This window comes from Vigna umbellata, chromosome 1 (genome assembly GCF_029865625.1).
Source record: "Vigna umbellata cultivar VRB3 chromosome 1, Vumbellata_1.0, whole genome shotgun sequence".
In the NCBI taxonomy this organism is placed as follows: Eukaryota; Viridiplantae; Streptophyta; class Magnoliopsida; order Fabales; family Fabaceae; genus Vigna; species Vigna umbellata.
The window spans coordinates 94,437,912-94,463,627 of NC_142165.1; the positions used below are offsets into that span (position 1 = coordinate 94,437,912).

At 32.8% G+C, this 25,716-nt stretch overlaps 2 protein-coding genes across 2 annotated transcripts; both read right to left on the reverse strand.

The window, feature by feature from the left end:
- Positions 1–5,595: 5,595 nt before the first annotated feature.
- On the reverse strand, positions 5,596–9,730 carry LOC148206862 (vacuolar-processing enzyme-like). The gene is made up of 9 exons (XM_088104851.1): positions 9,230–9,730; positions 8,977–9,141; positions 7,792–7,948; positions 7,521–7,606; positions 7,231–7,430; positions 6,913–6,961; positions 6,614–6,823; positions 6,263–6,469; positions 5,596–6,040 (listed from the first exon to the last, which is right to left on the reverse strand). The coding sequence occupies exons 1-9, from the start codon at positions 9,464–9,466 to the stop codon at positions 5,858–5,860; spliced, it is 1,494 nt and encodes a 497-aa protein (XP_087960977.1). The 5' UTR covers positions 9,467–9,730; the 3' UTR covers positions 5,596–5,857.
- Positions 9,731–21,192: 11,462 nt separating this feature from the next.
- Positions 21,193–25,219, reverse strand: LOC148206863 (elongation factor G-2, chloroplastic-like). The gene is made up of 4 exons (XM_088104852.1): positions 24,867–25,219; positions 23,088–24,502; positions 22,104–22,616; positions 21,193–21,533 (listed from the first exon to the last, which is right to left on the reverse strand). Exons 1-4 carry the CDS (start codon positions 25,108–25,110, stop codon positions 21,366–21,368), a joined length of 2,340 nt encoding a protein of 779 aa, XP_087960978.1. The 5' UTR covers positions 25,111–25,219; the 3' UTR covers positions 21,193–21,365.
- Between the last annotated feature and the right edge of the window lie 497 nt (positions 25,220–25,716).

Genomic DNA, 25,716 nt, shown 5'->3' on the forward strand with positions numbered 1-25,716 from the left:
CATTACCTACCATCACCCTTAATGGGCTTGGTGTTGGCTGAGTTGGCAAATGAAGGAATTGGGCCACCTTGTTTTGAATAAAATTGTGTGTTGCTCCACTATCAATTAAAATTTGCACTGCATAACCCTGAATAGATCCTGTAACCCGAAATGTTCTTGGGGACCATTGACCTGAGAATGCATGGAGGCTTATAAGACCTGCCTCTTGAGTGATCTCCTCTGAATTAGGAATGTCCTCCGTGGACGCATCCTCCGCATCATCCTCTGCGTCGAAGGTAGTAAGCAATAGAAATTGTGGTTTGCAACGATGACCCCTAGTATAGCGTTCATCGCAATTGAAACAAAGATTCTTTTCTCTACGAGATTGCATTTCGGCTTCTGTTAGCTTTTTAACGGGAAGCTTGGTTGTAGGTGTGGGAAGTAGCGGTGGAAGTGTTTTGGCAGGAGAGGGTGTGTTTGGTGGAGGTGGGGAAAATGGCGGTGGACGGCCAAAGCGGTTAAAGGGTAAGGGTGATGAGCGAAATTTTTCTTCGTGGAGCTTGGCTAAGGCAATGGCGTGAGGGAGATCTGGGGGTTGTAAGGCGGTGACCTCACGACGAAGATTGGGCTTTAAACCCGATAAGAAACAGCTAAGGTAAAAACTCTGTGGGTAATCGGAAATGCGGTTGGCCAATGTTTCAAAATCCGAAAGGTAATCTTGAAAGGTGGTGGTTTGTGTGAGCTTACAGAGGGAAGCAATGGGGTCATCAAATTTGGAAGGGGCGAATCGCAGTTCCAATGCGCGGATGTATGAGTCCCAAGATGACAACAACCCGTTATTGAACATCCACTGGAACCATGCAAGAGCTTGGCCTTCAAGATAGAAGGAAGAGATCTGGATGCGTTGATCAGTAGGGGTCTGGTGATAATCAAAGAATTGATTGACTTTGAAGATCCAGCCAAGAGCATCAGTGCCATTAAAGGTGGGGAGGTCAAATTTGAGTGGTCTGGATGGGAAGTGTGGAGGGTTGGGGGGCGGCTGGGATTCGAGGACTGTTGTGCGGTTGGCTATGTCATGGAGGGTGTTGGATAGATTGGCATGGGAAAGGAGTAATTGTTCCAGTTTGACGTTAAGTTTGGTGAGCTCATCATGAGGAGATGCGGCCATGACGATAAGTCAGGATCAATGAAAGCACCAATTGAAAGCAACCGAAGGTGACAGAGGATGACAGAATAGAAGAGTATCAGAAAAAGAGAAAGAATGAATGCAGAGGGAAACACTTTTCTATTTCTTTTCTTGCCTCCTTTCCCTACAATACAGTGCTATATATGCACTTTGGTAACAACCTTGCAGTAACTAATCATTTGTAATAATAAAAGAAATATTAGGAACTTTATCATTCATTTCTTCCTAACGGTTTTCCCCTTTTTACGGGAAGACGTGATCACAAAATCCTTGAGGTAGCCTGGCTGGCGTGGAATCCTTTTGGTATTTTCCTCACAGTCCTCATCTGTTGTAACTGCTTGGTTCTGACCTGTAGTGGGGCCTGTATGTGAAGTGGTTATTGGGCCTGTAGGTGACTCAAGTAATATGGGTCCTGCAGTCCTTACACACTTACTTTTTGTCTCAACTCTCAAAGCTCTATCTGCAGACCTTAAATGCTTTTCTCCTTTATATCATCGTTGATACAACTAATGACAATAAAATTACTATGTCAAGAAAATCACAGTTGTTCAACCAACGGAAAACAATTTATTTTATTTCAATTTTTATAAAAGGACCATAATCAACGGATAAAAAAGTATCCCTCATTTGAAACTCTCCTCTTTCAGCTTCTCCCATTGGCTCTGAGAATGGTCAGAAAGTCACAGAAGAATTCCACTTGTGTAGTCTTAAAATTGGTGTGGTGTTTTAGACAAGGAACTAATAAACTCTGTTTATCAAAGTATGGTCGATCAACAGATCTACCAAAGGGACATTTGACAGTGTGTGTAGGCGAATCGGAAGATGAGAAACAACGTGTTTTGGTGCCAGTTACTCATTTCAATCACCCCCTTCTTGGAAAACTATTGGAAGATGCAGAGAAAGTTTACGGGTTCGATTATCCAGGTGTAATTACCATACCCTGCACACTCTCTGAGTTCCAGAGAGTTCAGAACATCATTGCCACCACTCCAAGCTACCACACCTCCCTTACAATTTCTTGTTCCATCAACTGAAAACTTCTTTTTCTCAATTCCATTCATTGGAATTCAGATTTAGTTTAAGAGTTTCTATCTCAAAGTCTCTACTCTTTTCTATAACTAATAAATGTCACCCATAATGTATTTAACAAAAAAATAAACAGGTGAGTGAATATAACTTTTCTTAGACCAATACTCTGGTGTAGTAGTAATAGTTCTTCTTAAAACATGAAGATTAGGTTTCAATCCCTTTGGAATAAAGTCATATTTTTTTTTAATTTTAAAAAAATAGTTTTTAATGAAGAATCCAAATAAATATTTCATTAACTTTCTCATTTATGAATTTATATTTAAAATATAAATTAAGCTGAATAATATATAATTTTCAGAGAAAATATAAACTTGTTGAAAGAGTGTCTTATAAGACACATCAGTTTTTAGTTTTCGTTCAAATTAGTTTTAGGTAGAAACTCCTAAAAGAATTAAAGAGTGATATCTTTTAATATGTTATTCTAATTAATATATATATATATATATAGTTGAATAAAGCTGAGTGTACATTTGTTCATAAAATTACAATATAATTAAGTTGTAACAGAAACTAAAAACAGTAAACTGAATTCAGAATTTAAAGCAGAAATGCATATTGAAAATAGAAAGCTAAAACAGAAACTAAAGCAATGCAGTGAATAAAAATAGCAAAATTGAACTAACTGTAAACTGGAAGTGTAAGCATAAACTGATATGGATATTGCAATTAGAAATGAAATGAACACGTGAACTGAATTATAAAAGAAAAAATTAGAAGAAATCCAACAAACATAAATGCAGAAACCAGAAACAACATTGTGCCAGCAACTCAAATCGAAGAAACTAGAACAGTAAATTTCAGAAACAAAGTAAAAGTAACACTATTCAAGGCTGAAGAATTAGTAAATTGACATCGAATTTTGTTACAGTTGACTCTTCATTTGCAGTTTTTTTTTTTTTTTGAGTTGGAAGACAAATCTCCAATCTGTTTAAGCTTTGTCCACCAAAAAACAGAATATAATGTTTTGAAAAATACTTAAGCCTTGTAGGTTTTAGTCATATTTAATTTCATGGTAGTAGTTGTACAGACTGCGTTGAAGTGTCAAGGTGAAGAAATGTTGTAGTTTACTCTTTATTTGCAGTTTTCTTATTGTTTATGTATAACTGTTTAACGGTTATGGTTGATTGTAGTTTTTTCCTTGTATTATGTATAGTGTTATGTTCATTATGCATTATGTTGTTGTGGTCGACGTAATAAAACAAATAGTATTCTGATTTCCTCTTTTTTGTTATCTCTGTTTGTATATTGTTTATACTTGTTTGAACAATGAATTGAGTTAACAAAAGCAAGAGTTTAAGAAGGATGACTTAACAAGCAAAACGAAAATGAAACTGAAGTGTAGAATCAGAATTACACGAAAACTAGAGAAGAAGGAAAACACCTAACAGAATTAATAGCCAAAGCCTGTAATTGAAATATGAAATGGATTCTAATAGTTTAACCATGATTCTAAACAACATTTAATCGATATAAACGTATTTCAATAGGTGAAATGAAAGCAGAAATACTTCATATATATATATATATATATATATATATATATATATATTGTAAGAATGTAAAAAATAAAGTCTTAAAAGTTGATAACGTGTTTAAACGATGAGACTATATTATTTTAATATTAAGAGTGTTAGATATATTATCTTTATTTTATATTTATTTTTTATTTTTAATTTGTTAATATTTTTTATTTTAAGTATAACTCATATTTCTTCTATTATAAATAGAAGACTCTGTATATATTGAACAAAAAAGATCAATCTCATACATAGTTTTAATATATTTAACACGGTATTTAGAGTTTAAGATAAAAAATATAAATTAAACTCAAAATATAAATAAAAAATAATAACAAACTAACTAAAGATAAAAGATTAATATAAAATAAAACACCTTTATTGAAATCAAATTTAAAATATTTTCAACTATAAATAAAATAAAAATAAAAAAGTTAACAATATTTTAAATAATAACAAACAAACTAAAGATAAAAGTTAAATATAAAATAAAGATAGTATATCTAACATGTATTAAACTTGTTACTAGTATAATCCATAAAAACTTAGTGAAAATATCTGATTCTATACTCGATGATACTAAATTGTTAATAATTTACAAAAAAAGATTTGCATGAAACAAGCTCTCAAATTTGTTGCTTATGAAGAGTTTTTTGGGTTAGTATTTTATATTTTATATCGTCTTACAAACTATTAAAAAACTCTTCCTGAGTCTCCAAAAAACTCTTCCTTCTATACTCGATGATACCAAATTGTTAATAATTTGCAAAAAAATATTTACATGGAACAAGCTCTCAAATTTGTTGCTCATGAAAAGTCTTTTGAATTAGTATTTCGTATTTTATATTGTGTTACAAATTATTAAAGACTCTTCCTAAGTCTCCAAAAGTCCTAAGTTTCCAAAAGACTCTTCCTGAGTCTCATATAAGCTTCTTCTTACAAATCGTAGTTATCATTGTTGAGAAATATATTGTTGACATCTAATAGATAAAGAGATTTATATAAACTTCTTCTTACAAATCGTTGTTAAGAAATTTATTGTTGACATCTAATAGATAAAGAGATCATTATTGAAGAGTCACTATGACTACAAATAAAATAACAAAACTATCATTAAAAAAAACATATATAAACGAGTGAAATACAATGATAAAAGAAAGGTAAAAGAGACGAGTGAAAAAAGAAAGGTAAAAGAGACAACAATAAAAGAAACCATGAAAATTTGGAATTAAAAAAAAAACTCAAAAATATTGCTAAAATAGTAGGTAGAATAGTAGCCACGAACAGACGTCAATATTAATTAAATGAATAATTAATGAGTTTGTTCAATATTAATTAAATGAATAATTAATGAGTTTTATTATCTAACGTCAATATTAATTAAATGAATAATTAATGAGTTTTATTATCTAAAAATATATTATATTAATGGATAGTTAATGGATTTAATTGCCATGAAGCATATAGTTAGTGGATTTAATTGCTATGAAGCCTAGAAAGAAGAGATTAATGTCTAGATAATTTTTTCCAGAATTATATTAAAACCTTTTTTAAAAAGATTGATGGTCAACCACCAATCTAAAAAGATTACATAAAAAAGCTAGGACAATCAAGGCACGGGGCAGAGTTAAGATGGACGATCGAAGCAGAGCTAAGGAAGAACGATTGATTTCGGATTTTAAAAGGATATATATATATATATATATATATATATATATATATATATATATATATATATATATATATTATCCTTCTTTGCGAAGTTCAAGATATGTTGCTCGTGATTAATTTCTTGAAAGGATAGCAAGAGATCAGACTAAAAACTAAGATAAGAAAGATGTCCTGGATTTGAAGGAATGGCGTTCACCAAGATACTAGAGCAGCACGAACCACACTAACTAATATTGTACTTATTTTATGTAAAAGGGTACTATTACGCTTATATACACTACCAGTATAATTAATATGGTATAGGGCTACTCAAGTTATACAAAGAACAAATTTGATCTAAGCAGCAGAAACCAGTAGTAAGAATGCAATTCAGAGTATTACATTATCAAACAGTCTCTGTGTGTACAGCCCAAAATCAAGCACTGTATCCTGTGTTTGATGGATGTAATTGGCCAGCATGATAGCCACCGCAGGCTGCCACACATGCATTCTCCATGGAGGTCTCAGAAACGCCACTGTTGCATATGTTGGCGAATGCTCGCATGTGTTTCATTCCATACTGAGTCAGAGACCCACAGTGAGTTTCAAACACCCGGACCTGCAACCCCAAGTTGTGTATCAGTAATCAAAAACTGATGTTTCCCTTTTGTGGAATATGTACATCAATCAAATTTTTGGACAGGATTGGTCCAACCTCTCATCACATGCATTTTGGTCACACAATGTGTGGAAGAAGTGATAGAAGAAAATTTATTTAAGGAAAAGAATACAACTGTGCAATGAATGTTAACAGAAAAAAAAATTAGTTATTTTTGTTTACCATTGATTTTAAGCATGTCCAGTCATCAACAAGGGGAAGACCAGGAGTCCTCACGGATTGTAGAACAGAAGAAGCTTTTCCTGGTCCATACAACAAAACTCCAATCAATTCCACGCTACCATCTAAGTGTTTCCTATGCTTCACTGTCTCCGTAATCTGTTTGAGGATGTCTGTCTTCGTTTCTGGCTGCTGGTTTGATCTCTGATACTGTTGAAGCAAAACCACTTTTGTAAATAGATGTTATTACCATAGTAACAGTATTTGAGCAATAAATCTGATCGAGGACGTAGAGAAATCTATAAATGGTGAAGTAGATGATGATGACTTGATTTGAGGGGAAAATAGGCATACCATTTGCCACATGAAGAAAAGATCTGCATCTCTCTGGTTAACAACTTCCATTTTAGCTTCTGGTCTGGCGTTGAATGGAGGGAAGTTCACAGTGGCAGGATTAAAACCTTGGTATAAATAAAGCTTTTCGGCTGTGATGTTGGCATCACCATATTCCATTACATGTGAACCCATCCCGTAGTTCTGAAGATTTGAAGTCCGATGTTTTACCTGCACAAGAAAAAATGTTTCTTGTTTTCTTTTCCCCCAATGCTATTATTCAAAATACACAGCACTGCAATTCATTCAAAACATCTTACCGATTGGTATTGTTGTGCCACGGTTTCTTTTTTCAGATTGTGACTCTCACTGCAGAAAATGTAAGTGGAAGTCAGTTTCGCATTTCAAACAGAGCGGAAGTTAACATTTATAGTGCCAATATCATCAATCCATTTTTCACTAAAAAAATTCAAATTTTGGCCATTACAATTTACTTTCAATGTCATCAAAGACCTAAAGGAACAACAAAAGGACGTTGACCAAAGTGAGCAAGGTGCAGAGCTGTAAGTGAAAAGAGTTTTTTTTTTTTTAATGTTTATAGTGGGTTAAACTTGAACACAAGAAAAATGTATTTATACCTGTCTTCCATCCAAGCAACGCTGTACAAATCCCCCAGGCAAGTGATGTATTCTGGAGGAGGAGAAGGATGCATTCCAGGACAATAAGTTCCCCAACTATTCTCTTGGGCATTCGATGCTGTTGTGACATAAATATTCAAATTCTTGGGCATTATACCCTCAAAAATGCTCCCACTTTCACATGCTTCTACGTATATCACCTACATCGCCAAATCGTAACTTTTTCACAACTTAATTAAAGTTATCGGCATCATTTCCAGTCATCATATACTCAAGAAATGATTTTTTACCATCTTCTTGTAGCCTCTAGATGCATGTTTCTTCTTCAAGACATCCACAAAATCCATAGCATAAAGGTAGGGCAAGTTTGGCATCCCTACAATCAAATTAGAATTCACAAACCTATAATGTCTTTATCCAGTATAAACATGCTTCTGGTTTGAACAGTTTTTCGCCCTTACACAATTTTAGTTCATACAACTACGTTCAAATACTAATGACTGAGTTCTGAAGGTTCTTAATCAGAAACAACTGGAAAAAGAAATGAAAAGCTTAACTCACCAAGAACTCCTGGACCTCCATGATCAGAGTAGTATATAAATATTCTATCTTCTGCTTTGCTATTAATCACCTTGCCACTTCCTCCCTTCACTTTTTTCTTGTCCCCCAGAAGAACGGCGAAGAAATTCCTGGAATTCACATTCTCACCAGTGTAATCCTAAAATGAAAAAAAAAAATAAAAAATCAAGGGACAAATTCAATGAACGGAACACCACAAGATAAGCAATTTTCTAATACTCTAGGTAACAAATCCTTTTCTCTTTACACACAAGAACAAATGGTAACGATTCGTTTTCTATTTGTCACTGTAATGGCTAATTTGTTTAGACAATGGAGCTAGTGCCTTGTGAATTGACCATTAAAATATTACTATTTGAAAAATATCATCAACAGTGAACGCAAACTTTAGACATCTAATGTCTATCAATAACGCAATAATTGCGTTTACCAGTGTTCTCTCCTAATTTATCAAATCGAATATATTAGAATTTAAGTCACTCCACCACCATCCATATGCCAAGTACCACAATTAATTAAGTCAATTGTTGGCAGCAACAAAAGTTTCATACGGAGTTTTATTTTTTATTTTTTGTATATATATTAGTTTCATTCGATATGATCTAATATCAACGTTGCTTTCCACCAAAAAAAACTTTAGACTTATATGCTCCAACGCACAATCAGACAATGACAGAAGAATGTCAAATCTTTTTTGCGTAATTTAACGTCTGTTTCCAACAACTACTAGGTATGATTAAATGTTTTTTAAATAATTTTTTTTTCACCACACTTTTTTTAGTGTTTTTCCATTCATAATACACCACTCTCTTCTTCTAAAAGTGAGAAATGAATGTTAATATAGTACAACTGTATCTCAAAGGCAAAAGACTCGCTTAATATATATATGCGTGTTTTTTCTTTCAAATATACAAACATCACATAAATCAGCAGACATGTTGCACCACCTTGTTTTAAAAAAGAAAGGTTGAGAAAAAAGTTTTCCCATTTCGAAAGACTAACATGGAAACCTTTGGCAGCTGTTAAATAATTGAGAAGAAATTAAAGCTCAAAAAAGTGTGAAAGTTTGACACGAGCGGATTAATTAAGCATAAGCGCAGGTAATACTAGAATAATTAAGTTTGTTAGCTTAAATAGAAAAGGAATTAGCAGAGAGAAGGAAATGACCTTAGGAACCCCAGCATAGACATCTGGACCCCGAGGATGGTTGATGATCACTCCAGGTCTGGGATTCTGCTTGTTGTGGGCTATGTCGTCGTACATAAACACCACAATGTTTTCTTTTTTCACTCCACCTTTGATAAGCAACTGGTACGCATGGCACACATCTGCCTGTACTTAATCATACCATTAGTTAAAAACAAAAACACAAACGAATTAACTCATTATCTAATTTTAGAAATCAAATGAACCAACTCACTTGATGCCTGTAGTTTCCGAAGCCGTTTGAACCGGCCACCAGAACCGCCCATCGCGTTCCCAGTTCATCCGACTCGTCATCCACCGCTTCGGTGGGTAACTTTATGAACGAGTCCAGCTCCCTCCGGTTGGGCCTGGCGCCTGCACCCTGCACTCTCATCAGCGTCACCAACATCCACGACAAAAATACGACGCTGCAGCACGAGGTTTTGCTGAGAAGAAAGCGACGAACGGCCATGTCAACGATGAAATCCGTAACAGTTCTGAGAAGAAGTTTGGGAATTAGCAGAGAGGTTGGTAAAGCAGAGGAGTGAGGACAAGTGCGTTTATTAGGCTATTGAAGAGGTTAACGACAATATGGCATGCAGATTCAAGGGATGACACGTTACGATTGATTGAGGGTGCGTGTCTTGTTGGACTGCCTCTGCCAAAATGTGTGAATTTGGCTCTCTTTTTCCGGGAAAGCGTGCACTTTCTATCAAACCATGGTTCTCTACTCTCTCTTGCAGCTAATCTATTTATATTCACTCGGCTAACCTCGGTTTCCACCATTAACATTATTATACCAATACATGTTGCATTCGTGAAAGCTAAGTACAACATAAAAAATAGTTTCAATAATTGCATGTATTATATTGGTCTTTCTAGGATGATTTTTATCAATCTCTGCAGAAAGAAAAAAAAATGTTTTTATCTTTCTTATTCTATTTTTAGATCTTTTAATTTAATACTTGTTTTAAATTAGTTTTTTAGATGTGTAATAACGATGATGTAACACACCGCCAAATAACACTGATGAATATTAATAATGTCAATGTTATTCGAAAGAATGGTAAAATATACCCTTCTATAATACCATGTCAATAAATATATTGTTTCATGATTCTTAATATTGTTATTATTACAAAGTATAAGTAAATCTTTCTCTTGACACTATACAAAAATTAAAGACAAACCGTGTCAACTTTCAAATAAATCTTATACCATTAACATTTCCTCTAACCAATCATTTAAAAGAGAAGAAAACAGAAAATTTTAATAGCAGTTATTATAACACACTTCGAACTAATCAATCATTCTCCTTGTCTTGCTCCTTTCATGTTATGATTTAATTGTACAATGAAATCGTAATTATTTTGTAAACTTTAAGAGTTTAGAGAATATAACTTAATATAAGTTTTGGTAAAATAAACTTTTGAATAAAATATAAAATTTAACATTTATTATCTATTTATTATTTTTTATTTATTTAAAAATAAAACTTGGTATTAAATGCGCGTGAGTACAATTACTTGTTTTTTTTTCCTATATTATATGAATCCTTTGTTTTAATTTATTTAAATATTGTTTTAAATTCATGAATTATGCAAGAGCTGTTGTTCTTAGAAGGGTATAAATTGTAAAGGTTGTATTCCAAAGTATAGATATACAAGTCTATTTCTCGTCGAAGCAAAGAAGAATGAAAATATGATGTTATTCAAGTAAGAAAAATTATTAATATAAGGTTAAAATTAAAAAAGAAAAGGAAAAAAAAGATATTTTGCCCTTGGATTCTCAAATATTAGTATCATCCTTTAATCTTCGAATGGTTTAGATTTTATTTGACAAGAAAATAATGTATAAGGAAAGTAAGAGAATCACTCTTCAAACTTTGAGTTCAAATATGTTAATATGATAAAAATGAAAAAAAAAATCAAAATAGTAAATATTAAAAAAATTATAAAAACTATGAAACGGTTAAGTGTTTTGATGTCATAAAATATATCATACGTGTGTCTCTAAGCATACCACTAAGATTTTTATCTCTTTAGTTTGAATTAAAATGTTTTTAATTGAATAGAACTTGTCATTCTTAAAACATAAATATTTCATTATGTTTACTATTTTCTTATTTTATAATTGAAGTCGTCTTGGGTCATTAGACGTTTTATATTTAATTACTAAATAAGGATTGTAACGTAACTTATTTTCTAAAATTAATATATTAGATTTTTATTATAATTCCCCAATATATTTGAGAGTGTTAAATTTTATAGAGACAAAAATTAATAAATTAATATTTTCAACAAAATAAATAAAATTACATAAACTAAAATTTATAGAAAAAAAATAGTAACAAAAACAAAATGTGAGATAGGGCATAAAAGGTAAAATTATTTAAACATATATGATTTTGTCTCATTGAATACTTTAAAAACCATTTCACTGAAATTAGAGAAAAAAAAGTATTTAAGATAAATTCATAAGAGAAAAATAATAATTGAGCTTGGAATGGAATCAGCTACCCAACCTTCGTTTGGTCGACTGAAGAGTTTAGGTGCATCACGCTTGATCCGGTGACTTTATTTTAAAATAAAGACGGTATGCGAATATCTGTACCGTATTTTTACTTTTAAACTGATTTCTTCTATAATTTCATATAGCTTAATTATTACGCCTTAATTGATAATTTTATTTTTCTTTTCTTCTCCTTTCTCTTATTCATACCAATTATTTTCCATAACAAAATATTTTCTTCCTCTTCATTATTCTACATAAGCAAGATGGTTTATCAGTTATATTGGGGCTCTAGCTCGATGTGAACTAAAATTAAATTTTCAGACCAATAAACAATAATCCATAATTGTGTTTCATGCAATCCGAATACACATTGGCACCATAATTGTATTTTATGCATAACTGAGTCAACCTTTTGAGGATAACATTAATAAATATTTTAGGTACACCACTAATTCTAAAATCTATTTAGAATACAAACTCAATTAATAGTTAGCTATAAATAATATAAATTTGTTAATATTTTTAAGGTAAAAATTAGAATTCACTATAATAATATTATATTAAGATATGAAATATTTATTATTACATATTTATTATCTTATTTTTTTATTGATTAAATATTAAAGTGTCTTTTTAAATTTTTTTTTTCTTATTTGATGATAGAGGAGAAAACATTGACATTTTGGACTCTTGTAAAGGTTATTTGATTCTTAGTGTGGAGTTAAATAAGATTTTTTTAAGAAATCACATAGTATCCACTCGAAATATGATGAAATATTGAATTTCATCCAATAGTTGTAAAGAGAACACACTAATTACTAATTACTAATGGAAGAGAATTGTGACTTGAACTTTGAAAGGAAATTAAGATGTTGAAGAAAAATAATATTGAATACATGGAGGCCTTGGAGAATGAGAATGCTTGGATTCAACAATGTATAGAGGAAAGACAAATCATCCCTCCCATCCAAAACCTAAGTATAGCAAAAAAGAAAAAAATATCCTAAGGCCATTGAACCTTCCACTTATGTCAAGAATACAAGATGAAAATAGTTTGAAAACTAGATTACTATCATGTTTATACCCAAACACCTTTTAGTTCTTGTTGACACCACTTTGTCAACAACATAACCAAAATTACTCTATCGACAAACTAAAAAGTCTCCATCTTAGACAAGTATGATAAACATTTGACTCAAATGAACACATCAATATGTACATCCTTGATATAAAACTTCATGATTGAAGGCTCAATCCTTTAAGTTTTTTCTACATTGTTGAAGGAGTCGTTCTAAGTTGCTTCATTAGGTTGTCACCTCACTCAATAGAATGTTTTGACACTCTAGTCATAAAGTTCAAAACACGATTTACAACCTTTTATCCTCATCACTTGATGTTTGTTGCCCAAGTAAACATTGAACAATAGAAGAAGAGACCCTAAGAGCATTTGTGAAGCGCTTTGGTGAGTTGGCACTTGATATAGTAATCTTAACCTTGAAGTGAAATTTCATCATTTAGTTAGAGTTTTAAGGTTGAAACCTTTTGGCATAAAGCCATTGTATTTTCTACAAAAGGGTAAGCATATTAATAAAATTGAAAGAAGTTACAATTTAAGGAGAATAAGGGAAATATCAATGAAGACTTTTGAAGTCCAAAAAGCAATATTCTAATTTAAGAAGAGTTGAGGTGTCAAAAAATATCCAGTTTCTCAAGCTTCTCACAAAAAAAAACTTTAGATTCATTAAGATTCTTTAATTCTCAAGGAAGTTAAATGTGGGAGTCAAAGTCCAATATAAGAGAAACCCCTTTAACAAGTTAACATTGTGAATTAGGGCATGAGTCTTAAGAAACTTATCTTTGAAAGACTTATAACAACTCAACCACTCACATATTTAAAAGAGGTCCATGAAGTTCTAATAGATATATAATACAAATTCAAAAAGTATAAGAGTTTGATGTCGGGACAAAACCAAAATGTATGCATAAAGTATGAAGGACTAGAAAAAAAGGCTCATCCAACTATTATAATGTAGTTTTTCTATATCAAAACTTATTTCATGCAAAAAATCTTTCTCAAAGAAATTAAGGGGAAGACATAAACCTAACTTAGCAAATAATGTATGATAAACAATAGAAAGGACTTTTGGATGAGAAATTTTGACAAATAAGTTCTTTAAGGGGACAAGAAATAACATGTGCATCCTTTTCATTCCCATAATGGCTTAAGGCTTCTGCATGCTGAAAAGAGTGAACCTTCTTAATCAAAGTGTGTATGGTGGTTTCCTTAAAAACATCAAGTACAAAGTATAATAATCTAAGAAGAAAAATAAAAAGAAAAGCATGTACAAAAGGATTGAGTAGAAGTTGAAGGAGAAACCCACGGCAACAGGCACAAAGGAAATGTAAGGAAAGATGGGAGAGAAAACATAACATAGTTGGATAGAAAGAAAAGTGGGGAAAATAAAGGCCAAAAGGCAAGAGAATGGATAAAAAAAATTGTAACTACCAAAATATGAGACATTTCAAATAACAATCAATTAGGAAAAGACACATGGAAGGTAACCATGTTGCAACTAAAAAGATAATTAGAAGTATCACCATCATCCAGGTGTGAAATTTTAACCTACCTTAATCAAATAGTATAGCTTGAGATTGAAGGAATGTATAGTGATAAGGAGGAGTGTGACCTATCCTAAAAGAAATTTATCACTCAAGACTAAAGGAATGTGTAGCAATAGGTAGGATTTTGACCAACTTTAAGCAAGTCTTATCACTCAGCGCTAGTATAATGATAGGTATGATTTTTTATTAACCCAAAAGAAGTCTATTTGTTCATAACTAGGGGGTTATATAATAATGTGTAGTATTTTGAGTTATCTTAAACAAGTTTTATTGTCAAGACTAAGCTCGTGTTCGTTTAAACGTGATGCACTATTTATCGTGATTTAAGACGACAGATTTACATATTATATTATGTTCGTTTTCATGTATTTGGAAGCGATGGAAGACAATGATTTGCAGGATGTATCATCTTTTTCATTCTTCACCGACTGATGAGATTTGGAGGTATTTATCCTAAAATGCACTTTTACCCTCTTCTAATAAATATTCAACAAGCTTCTGCCAATATATGAAAAATGCATGCAATGAGCTTATGATGATATGAAAAAGAAAAAGAAAAAGAAAAGCATGTTATTACAACGTGAATAATTATAATAATAATAATAATAGTAGTAATAATAATAATAACAAATAATAATAATAATAACAAATAGTAATAATAATATAATAATAATAATAATAAATAATAGTAATAATAACAAATAATAATAATAATAATAATAAAACAACAAATAATAATAATACTAATAATAATAATAATACAAAATAAATAATGATAATAATAATAAAAATAGTAATAACAAATAATAATAAAAATAATAACGTTTTTTTCATGTTAAAAATTAATTTTTTTTCTTATAATAATTTTACAATTATATATATAATATTAACAATTATAATTTTTTATTAATTATATTATTAAGGGTATTTTGGTAATCTTCAATTTTTACTAATTAAATCATTTTTTTAATTTGTCTCATCGGTCAAATTTTACACTAATTTTCACAAGCTTTACTTCCAAATTCATTATCATTCACCTTCAAATCTCTTAAAACAAACAACAATCAACTCACTCTTAAATCTTCTCAAATTCATCTAGTCACTCTCCCCAAATTCATCATCTCAAGTGAATACAACCTAAAGGTCATGATGGACAATATTCTAATCTATTTATTATTAAATAAGTATCCCTTAATATTGAGAAGTTACGTAATAATAAATAAAATTTCGACATATCTTAAGCAAATTTCATCATACAAGACTGAAGGATTATATAACAATAAATATGATTTTTACATTTATCTTAAACAAATCTTTAACCCTCAAGACTAAGTATAATAAAATATGAATGTTAATAAATAAATTAGAATATAGTTATCTCAATTTTATTACAATCAACTAGAATAAATATATAATATGAAACAAATTAAAAAATAATATAATAAATTTTAATACAAGTAATAATACTCATCGTTGTTACTTAATGAGAAGAAGAAAAACTAAGAAGGTGGATTTTAATTTTGACAAAAGTATTATAAGCTAAAAAGTATATAAAACCGGTAAAATTAAGATAGAATAGAAGATACATAGTACTCAAAATGGAACGATCTCGTATATTTTGTCTGCAACAATAATTTAAAAAGATTTATTTTGGATTCTATTCATTAACTTTAAATCAATGTTACCCTCCCAAACACATTGATCATTTCCAATTGGAGAACCATTTTGAGCCCTCTTTTAATTGATTCAAAAAGTGAATCGTGTCTCCATACCTGCATAAAAAGTGTGAAAAGTTAAACTAATTGTTAAGCCTAAAAGATTAGAAACAACATAAAAACAACGTAAGAAAAATACGTCTCTCAAGTTACTGAAAAAAAAACCCTGAAAATACAAACTATATTCTGAAATAAAAATATATATAGTCACTACGTCTTAAGAACAAAAGATCCATACTTAATTAACATATAATATTTAAAAAGATAAAGGATTAAAATAAATTTTAATAAAAAAAAGGATAAATCTATTTATTTATTTTTGCCTTATATGCAGCTTATAGTTGTAACTAACACGCGTGTTGTTCATATCGTGTAGACTTAATGTATATATGTAGAGTATCTTTGATGCAAATTTAATATCAGTTTTATTAAACTTTGGCAGACGCAATTCGTATTAGTCCCATAATTGATGTCTATTCCATCCATTATATATACATTTGAACTGTGATTCTTCCAAGGGACGACGAAAATATCTAGTACTTGCAATACAATCTTTTTCATGTCACATTTTAAATTTAAGTCTTTTTTAAAGCAGATATTTTTATGGCTAATCAATTGAGTATTGAATGAATCCACTAACCCAACAAAGAATATTATCCTAATCAGGAGTTTTAATCAGTATTGATTAGAACCACTTAAATAAAATATCTTGTTCTGAGCTATCGAGTCTCAACTTTCAAGTGGCTTTATATGGGAATACGACACTGGATTGGTTTAAAAAATTATTAGTACGTGGTTGAGACTCTAGATTTTGTATTATATATGTGTGGCTCAAGTTAATGTACTATGTAGTTGATTTAAGTTTTGTAGGCCCATTGTGTTTATTCTTGGCTACAAAGTTTGGCAAGTTGTAGCCATCACCCTACTCATAAATTTGTTTGTGTATCTAAATGTAAATGCAACAACTTCGAAATTCTCTCTTTTTCTTTATGTCTCTTCTTATTCATTTGATCAGTCACTTAATCCACAAACATATGCAAATTCTCAAGACCATGACAAAAATTAAAAAAACAACATTCGAATTTAAGAGTGGCATCTGAAGTAACTTATCAGTAAAAAATAAAAAATATTATTTTACCTCTACATTCAATTGTTTAATTTGTTTTTTTACTATCTAATATAATATGTTGCTTGAACTATCGACAACCAAGAGAATGTTCTAGAATTGGTTGAACCAGCTTTGTTCTTAATATACGTAACAGAAAATATGGCTTCCAATGGTGCTTAATTTGTGCTATTAATTTGCTTTTTGCTCTCTGACATTATTTGGAGATGTGAAATGTATCTACCTGCCTTGGTTTTCATCTACAGGGGTTAAAAGGGGTTGGTTGACTTTCAGATTCATTGTACAGCTATAATGGGGATATTTTTCTTATAAATTTTTCTTAAATTATTTTGTGATTCGTGTACTTTTTATGTCCATCGTTGTTTCTCTAAAAAGCACGTTTTAGTTTGGTTAATAGTAAATAATTTTAAAATATTTAAACAAACTTAATTTTTTTATTTAATTATGTTTGAAATAAATTTTATTTAAGAATTTGTTTAATTGTAATTGAAAGTTTATGTTTTTACCCTAAAGAAATAACTTTGTGCAAATTTTTTTTATTAAGTTAAATAAATTGGATGTGTATAAAACCTCTTCCTTAATGATTTTGTTGAGAAGAAAATTGGATATAATTCTTCGAGATTTAATTTATTCGAATAAAGGAAGTTATTAAGAAACTTTTATTGTTTGAATGACATTCTTAATTGTTTTGGTTGCTGCGAAAAGAAGTAGGGTCAACAGAGGTGCTTAATAAATTCCAAAAGTGATGTGGAAAATTTGCCTCGGTTGAAGGCATTAAAACGTTAATGCTTATTAAGAAACGTTTAGGAAGTGTATATGTTTATGTGTGTTATGGAGATGTGCGCGGGATACGTTGTGTTTTTGTACTGATGAAACTGATTGGTGGTGTTAGGGTAGGTTTGATTTGGTGAATTAAAGGAGCAGTTTTCTCATTGAATTTGTTGGCATGAAACGGAATTGAGTGAGGCTCAACATTGTTTTGTAAAGGTAAAAGTAGGTATGGAAGATCGACTAAAAATAAGAGAATATGACAATTTGTATTGGAGGTTGTATTTGAAACATCCAAAAATATAGATCTATATTTAAGAGTACTTACATTTACAATAAAATGAACAGTTACAAGGAAAAATAAAGTTAACTTACAGTTATCCTAAAATAACCATAAAATTAAAAACTTTACAGAAACCTATACTGATACAAACCATAAGAGCAAACCGATCTGATCAACCGAACGGTCCTACAAGCATTGTATTACACTGAACGGCCCTATCTTGATACAAAAATAAGCACAAGACCGACTATCTTACTCTAATGGAAACCATCTTCTTCTGTCAGCGCCTGCTCCAGAGAACCCTCATCACATTCTGCTCACACCCACAGGGTGATCATTGCAATGACAAAGACGATTGAACGGACAACATGACAAGACAGGAAAATAAGGGTAAGCTAATGTAATTTATTTATACAAACATACATACATTTCGTACAAGTACAACCAATGCAAATACGGATAAGCATATACAACTGAACACTATACTTCAAACATAAGTCGAACACCTAACTTGACCATCCGAATTGTATGAATATGTAGCTTGAGGCCATTCATGCACTCGGGTGGTGTAGTAACTGGAAAACCATTAACTACCACCCGAGGTTAGTCCGTTATAACTCACCCAAGAACCTATGGGCTAGGACCTCCTGCCATTCTCACACAATGCCTTATCTATCTCTACTTGAGAATTGGTAATCATCAGAATATCAGGATGAACTCCGTGAATTTCACTATCCATATTCATACTATAACACCACTTTGATACACTTTTCACTGAGACATTTACCACTTCAATACACTTTTCACTGAGACATTCCTCCTTGGAATTCTCTTCCACATTACTTGAAACATATGCCTTATTGGAATGTCAATAAAATTTCACATACACAGTAGATCAATACAACTATCTCAACCCATCATAGTCAAACAGTGATAACAGCATTTAAAGACCAAATATTCATTCATAGAAGAAAACCGAACTGCAACAACATAAACCCCGAATACGACCGAACGGTAAATGACCAGTCAGGCCTAAGCATGGGCCAAACTCAGTTAAGGACCGAACAAAAAAAAACATCAACATATATGAACAAAACCGAACACCCTGTGAATGGTGGAGACCGAACGGTTTCTCACTTCCCAATGGTAAGGACCGAACGGTCCATAAAAGATAAGACTTAAGAAGTGATCGAACACTATTTCAGTTTTGGTACCAACACATATAGATATATGCTTCAGTTTATAAGGAACTCAAACTTATAAGTTCACAAAAATTTCAAAATTATCATCACGTTTTTATATGACCGAAAAAAACAATATGATTTCAAAATACAAAAATACATTAGTGAAACCAGTATTAATTAAATAAAGCAATTTTTTTTGAGTTTTTTTTTACTTAAAGAGGTTATTTAATAATTTCCCGTGAATTCATAACTTACAAGATGAATCCTTAGAAAATGATGACCATGCCACTATTAGAGAATGGGTAAAGGCATTATTTGCTTTGGTTTACTATCATACTATAATACTATAAGTTCTTAGTTTATAAATGTTTTTCACACTCTCAACTATATCAATCAATCGTTATAGATTTTCCTGAAAAAATATCAATTTAAAGAGTAAAAAATAGGAAAATAGTTTCATTGAAGATAGAAAAGAGTAACATAGTTATATGTTTTTGTCAACTTTGAGAAAGAAATAAGATTAAAATAAAAGAATGAAAATGCATAATACATCTCTCACATTAAGAGGATTAAATGAACTACCTCAATGTTAAAAACTATAGTGAAAAAGTAGTTTACTTAAATTAAACTAAAAATTAGTTCAATCGAAATTAACTAAATTATTATTTGTTTTGTTAAACTAGACTGCACTAAATTATACTAGTTTTGAATCTAACTACTTGTGAACAGTTTTTGAATTGTCTTGAATTTTTTTAAAAACCTTGAAACAAAGAGAAAAATTATCACCCGATAGTTAATTTGGCTATGTTCGCCACTTTTTCAAAAATTGATTAAAAAAACAAAGCATTCCATTTGATATGTGTCATGCTTTTTGCTTTTGCTCAATTTGATTGATGTGATTTTTGAATTGTTGTTTTGTACCCGCATCAGGAGTGAACAAAAGATTGCAATACAAGATGTTATAAAGATTATGAACCTCACATTCAGACTTTCAAAATGCACTTACAGAGCACAGCAACTCAGACACATTCAAGAAACCGAATGAAGCCAAGAAGCCCTAATTTGAATTCCAACCCCCAGATTTGAATGACGACAACCACCACAACTGCTTCGACTTCCTCAAACTCTTGGTATCCTTCATCGTCATCTCTGCTTGCCTCTTCTAACCCACAGCTGCCACCGCTACCGTCACCAAGGGCAAGAAACGCTTGTCCAAAAAAACAGTCTGCCAAAAAACCTGAAGCTCTCTCATGGAAGGAGCTTAAAACGTGTCAAAATGCAGTTTATTTTTACTCTCGACTGGTGCGTACTGCGTTCTATCTCGGATTAGTTATTGTCCAACGTTCTATACGTTTTCTTCAATCGGGAACGATATACTTAGATAAAGCAGGTTCGTAATTTTGGTAGTTGCTGATTTGGCTTTTGGTTAGTATTGTAATTGAGAAACCATAGACCATTGCCATTTCTGGCGTTTTGGCTGTCTGTACGGGAATGAACATCGGGTTCTCATTAGGGGGAAACAAAATCTGAAAATTAGTTTTACGTTTGTTCAATTAAGGATGGGGCTCCAGTGATTTTTCCTTTACAATTCTTAGCTATTTTGTGCTTCTTCTTTATTCTTCTCTTAAGATAATATTTTTGCATTATAGTATTTTTGCCTTCAAATTCAAACTTTTACACTATTAGTTAATCAAATAATGTTTGCTTATCTATCATTTTTGGCATCAAATGGAGGTAGTGCTACCACAACTAGGTGATTAAGTTGTCAAAATCACTCAGTATGTACTGTTATACACACCTTCGAAAAATCATCATGTCACGTGGACACATTCGATTTGTAGTTTCTACTGAAAACAAAAGATAGGAAATAATTTTGGGTTCTCGGAATGGATTTGCGAATCCAAGTTAGCACGCTTTGTTTTTCCCCCCAAAACAACAAAAAATGCATTCTTATTTGCCCCATATCAGTTCATTCTCTCTCCAATGTGGAAGAAAAATCGTCTCCTATTTTTCTTCTGAAATTTTAGTTGGCTAACCTTGTATTTGTACAAGGAAAATTTCAATAAATAAATACCAAAAACAAACCCAACTATTTGACAATGGACACAATACGGCTATCAAAAGTAAGAAATTCCTTGTTGGGAGACCAAGCAAATACACTAAGCGGCAACTTCTTGCTCTTTTGAGGCAAGTTGGTTCTGAATGTGCTGTGGCACCACATCAAACATGGCTAATTGCATTGAGTAGGATGCACGGCCCTTTGTCATCCCCCTGAGTGTGCTCACGTACTGGAACATCTCAGCAAGAGGTACCAGGGCATCAACAACCTGCGTTTGTCACCAACAAAAGCAAGAAAGGAATAAAGTCCACCTCCAATCCAAACTAAAAGCAAAACAATCCACTGAAGGAAAAAAAAAAAGAGAACATGAACATTGTCCTCATTCATCCTATTCACATGTATCCATGTAGTCCTAAGACCCATATAGAACCCAAGACCTTCGAATCAACTCTACTCAATCCTACTATTTCACCAGCCCGATAGGCAAAAGTTTTCAATTACAATCAACCAACATGATAAACAAGAGAGCAGTCCCCTAGGTGATATACACTGTTTTTTATGATCATACCTCGTGGGAATATCCATACGGTCTTTTTCGAAGATTATGATGGGTGAGGTTGGGAGGGTTTTTTTATCCCACTTTTCCTTTATTGCCATTTTGGGTGTTGTTCCATAAATTAGAATTGTGTATAAAATATATGAATTTGGAAATGTAGATCATTTTAAGACAAACAATACGGCACAAGAACTTTCGAGCAGTACCTTCAAATTTAATATAACAATCCAACAAGGAGAAGTTTAATAGGATAATCCAAGAGAACCAAGTTACTAAACTTACCTTTAGGCCACCAGGTTTGTCACCAAAACTGTTGATCTGACCTCTTCTTGAGTTGAGATCACCAATTACATCACCTAGATGTTCTTCTGGAGTAACAACTTCAACCTTCATTATAGGTTCAAGCATCTTCGGTCCAGCTTTTCTAACTCCTTCCCTAAATGCTCCTCTTGCTGCCAACTGGAATGCCAACACACTCGAATCTACATCGTGATAAGAACCATCTACAAGTACCGCTCGTACATCAACAACTGGAAAGCCAGCAAGCACACCGTTGCTCATGCACTCTTCCAATCCTTTCATCACCCCAGGAATATATTCTTTTGGTACAGCACCTCCTTTGATTTCACTCTTGAACTCATATCCACTACCTGGATCCATGGGTTCAAACCTTACTGTGATATCTGCAAACTGACCTTGTCCACCTGACTGTTTCTTGTGCACATACTTCACTTCTGAGATTTTTGAAATGCTTTCCCGGTAGTTTACTTGGGGAGCACCAACATTAGCTTCCACCTGCGTTAACAAATATAGATAATGTGATTTTCCCAAAATTATGTTATTGCTACATAATCCTTAAAATGTGTAAAAGTAATTTAGCATAAAACTACTAAAGGAAGAGAGATATGGAGAAGGGAAGAAATGTTCACGCCAAGGGAACAAGCCTATAAAAATGGAAAGGAATAGTACACCAGACAAACTAATGCTTTATCAGATGATATACAGAGATTTTATCAAGGGTGGTTCTTTATTCCTTTGTTCTTATTTTACAGGTAATAGTGAAAATTCAAAGTGCAAGCAAACAGATTCCGCTACAGTCTAATGTGATAATGTCCATGTTTATTTACCATTATTACTTCTAATCGTAACTATTCCATGCACAGCATCAAGGATGGAGTTAAGAGTTTCAAAGACAAAAACAGCTAATAAACACAACCATGCTAACCGATCATTGAAAATTCTCAAAAGAAATGAATTAGAGATTACCTTAAATTCTCTTTTGAGCCGATCAACAATGATTTCAAGATGTAATTCTCCCATCCCTTCAATCACTGTCTGGTTTATCTCTTCATCACGGGAGAAGTGGAAAGAAGGGTCTTCCTGTGCAAGCTTGATTAAACCAGTTGCCATCTTGTCAACATCAGCTTTAGTCTTGGGTTCAATTGCAACCTTAATGACAGGATCAGGGAAGTCCATCCGTTCGAGCACGATTGGATGATCAGGGTCACACAATGTTTCACCTGTTATAGTATCTTTCAAACCTGCGAGAGCAATAATATCACCTGCCAAAGCTACTTTAACATCCTCTCTGCTGTTTGCATGCATTTCTAGAAGTCTACCAATTCTCTCCTTTTTCCCTTTGTTTGCATTGAGTACGTAAGACCCAGCACTTAGCTTTCCAGCATACACCCTGACAAATGTAAGGGAGCCTACAAATGGATCACTCATGATCTTGAAAGCTAATCCAGCAAAAGGTTCATCATCACTTGCTATCCTCTCTATTGTCGCTTCTGGGTTTTCTGGGTCACTGCCCTTCATTGCTGGCAAGTCAAGTGGTGATGGTAGATAATCAACTACAGCATCGAGCAACGGTTGGACACCCTTGTTTTTGAAAGCCGAACCACACATCACTGGCACAAAACTGGCTGATATGGTTCCCTTCCTAATTAATTTTTTTATAGTTTCCTCATCCGGTTCAATTCCTTCCAGGTAGTTCTCCATAGCCTGGTCATCTAACTCAACTATGGTTTCTATCAGCTGGGATCGGTAATCCTGAGCCAGCTCTTGAAGATCTTCTGGAATATCTACAATCTCAAACTTGGCACCCAGCTCTTCTCCTGACCAAACTATAGCTTTCATCCTAACAAGGTCTACAACTCCCGCAAAACTATCTTCTGAACCAATCGGTAACTGAATTACAAGTGGTTTAGCACCCAAATTTGTTACTATCATGTCTCTTGTTCGATAAAAGTTTGCTCCAAGGCGGTCCATTTTGTTGACAAAACAAATTCGTGGAACCCCATATTTGTCTGCCTGCCTCCACACAGTCTCTGATTGTGGTTCCACACCAGCAACACTATCAAACAAGCATATAGCTCCATCCAACACCCTAAGAGCTCGCTCCACTTCTAAGGTGAAGTCGACATGACCAGGAGTATCAATAATGTTGATCCGGTGCTTATTCCAGAATGTAGTGGTTGCAGCAGAAGTAATGGTAATCCCTCTTTCTTGTTCTTGTTCCATCCAGTCCATGGTTGCAGTTCCCTCATGCACTTCTCCAATTTTGTAGTTCCTTCCAGTATAATACAGAATTCGTTCAGTCGTAGTAGTCTTTCCAGCATCTATGTGAGCCATGATACCTATGTTACGATAATCCTTCAACGGAACACTCCTCTTTGAATCTGGAAGCAAAGTTAAAAAGGGTCATTTCCAAAAGGATGAAAGAAACCCAACCACAGTTCCTAGTCTTACAGAATAAAAGTGGACACCTTATCTCGCTTAAAATCTCAATTCAACACACAAACAACGGTTTTCTCCCTAATATCACAACCGAAGCCGAAATTCAAGAATAACACAAATATATTAAGCATGATACAAAATTGAAACAAACCCAAAAAGCGGAGGAAACTGTAGAAAAAAGGAGTTTCATTCATTTTGATTTCCCTCAATAAACCAGGTCCACATTCAAAACATTAGATTAGTCGCGAAGCAGAAAGGAAGTTAAAAACAAATAGAAGAAATTATTAGAGGTAAGGAGATGAATACCGTCAGCCGCCATGGCGAAAACAGAAAAGGGTCTTCTGGGAGCGTGTTGGCGTGGAAAGGGAGCATTGGAGTTAATGCGTGTGCTCCCGAAAAAGTGTGAGAGGGAAGAGGAAGTGAGAGAGTAAGAGGGTCGAGGGCGAAAACCCATGAAGCGAAGCGGAGAGAGAGGGGTTGTTCTTCTCTCAGACCCATTGAGGTTGCAAAGAGTGGTCGTCGCCACCCTCAATGATGACTCTGCCGCCATATTTTGAGCTTCTTCTCCTTCTCTGTTCTGTTATGTTGCAGTGTTTCAGATAAACAAACCCACACACTCACCCTGGCCTCAAGTTTTCGGTAAGGCCTAGGAACAAGATAGTGTCTTCTATTCCCTGCACTTTATTATATATAAAAGAAATCATTTATTAAGGTATATGTCGCAACCGGAATCGCGACGGGACGACGATCCAAAAAAGAAACGAGTTTTGAAAAGAGATTTGGAGTCGCCACCATAGTTTATTATGGAAAACTATGGAAAAACCTCAAAACGATAAAGCACGGTCCACGAAAACCAAAGATTGGGTTCGGGAGTCGGTTACGCGTGGGGAAGGTGTTAGCACCCCACAACGCCTGCCCTAAGGCAGTACCTTTAACTAAATGCACGAATATGATGTGGTTTTTTCAAAATGTTTAATTATCCCCTAAAATAAAATTCTAAATAAACAAAATATATTTTTTAGTTTTTTGGGCCCGACAAGGATTGACCTTGCTCCTACGTATTCTCATTCAAAATGAGAAATCAGGGTTACGTAGTTCTAGCTTGAAAGACTTTTTGTTTGTTTGAAAAAGCAGATGTTTTTAATTTTTGGAGATT

Bases quoted from the DNA above. Each gene is read 5' to 3' on its own strand.
- LOC148206862 (XM_088104851.1), bottom strand. From the start codon at position 9,466: ATGGCCGTTCGTCGCTTTCTTCTCAGCAAAACCTCGTGCTGCAGCGTC. The intron at 7,949-8,976 runs GTCATTTCCTTC...TTTTCATTTTAG, and splicing joins TCTATGCTGGGGTTCCTAAG to GATTACACTGGTGAGAATGT. The intron at 6,041-6,262 runs GTAAACAAAAAT...TTGGGGTTGCAG, and splicing joins GGACATGCTTAAAATCAATG to GTCCGGGTGTTTGAAACTCA.
- LOC148206863 (XM_088104852.1), bottom strand. From the start codon at position 25,110: ATGGCGGCAGAGTCATCATTGAGGGTGGCGACGACCACTCTTTGCAAC. The intron at 24,503-24,866 runs GTATTCATCTCC...CTTTGCTTCCAG, and splicing joins TTTCGCCATGGCGGCTGACG to ATTCAAAGAGGAGTGTTCCG. The intron at 21,534-22,103 runs GTAAGTTTAGTA...TGACAAACGCAG, and splicing joins ACAAACCTGGTGGCCTAAAG to GTTGTTGATGCCCTGGTACC.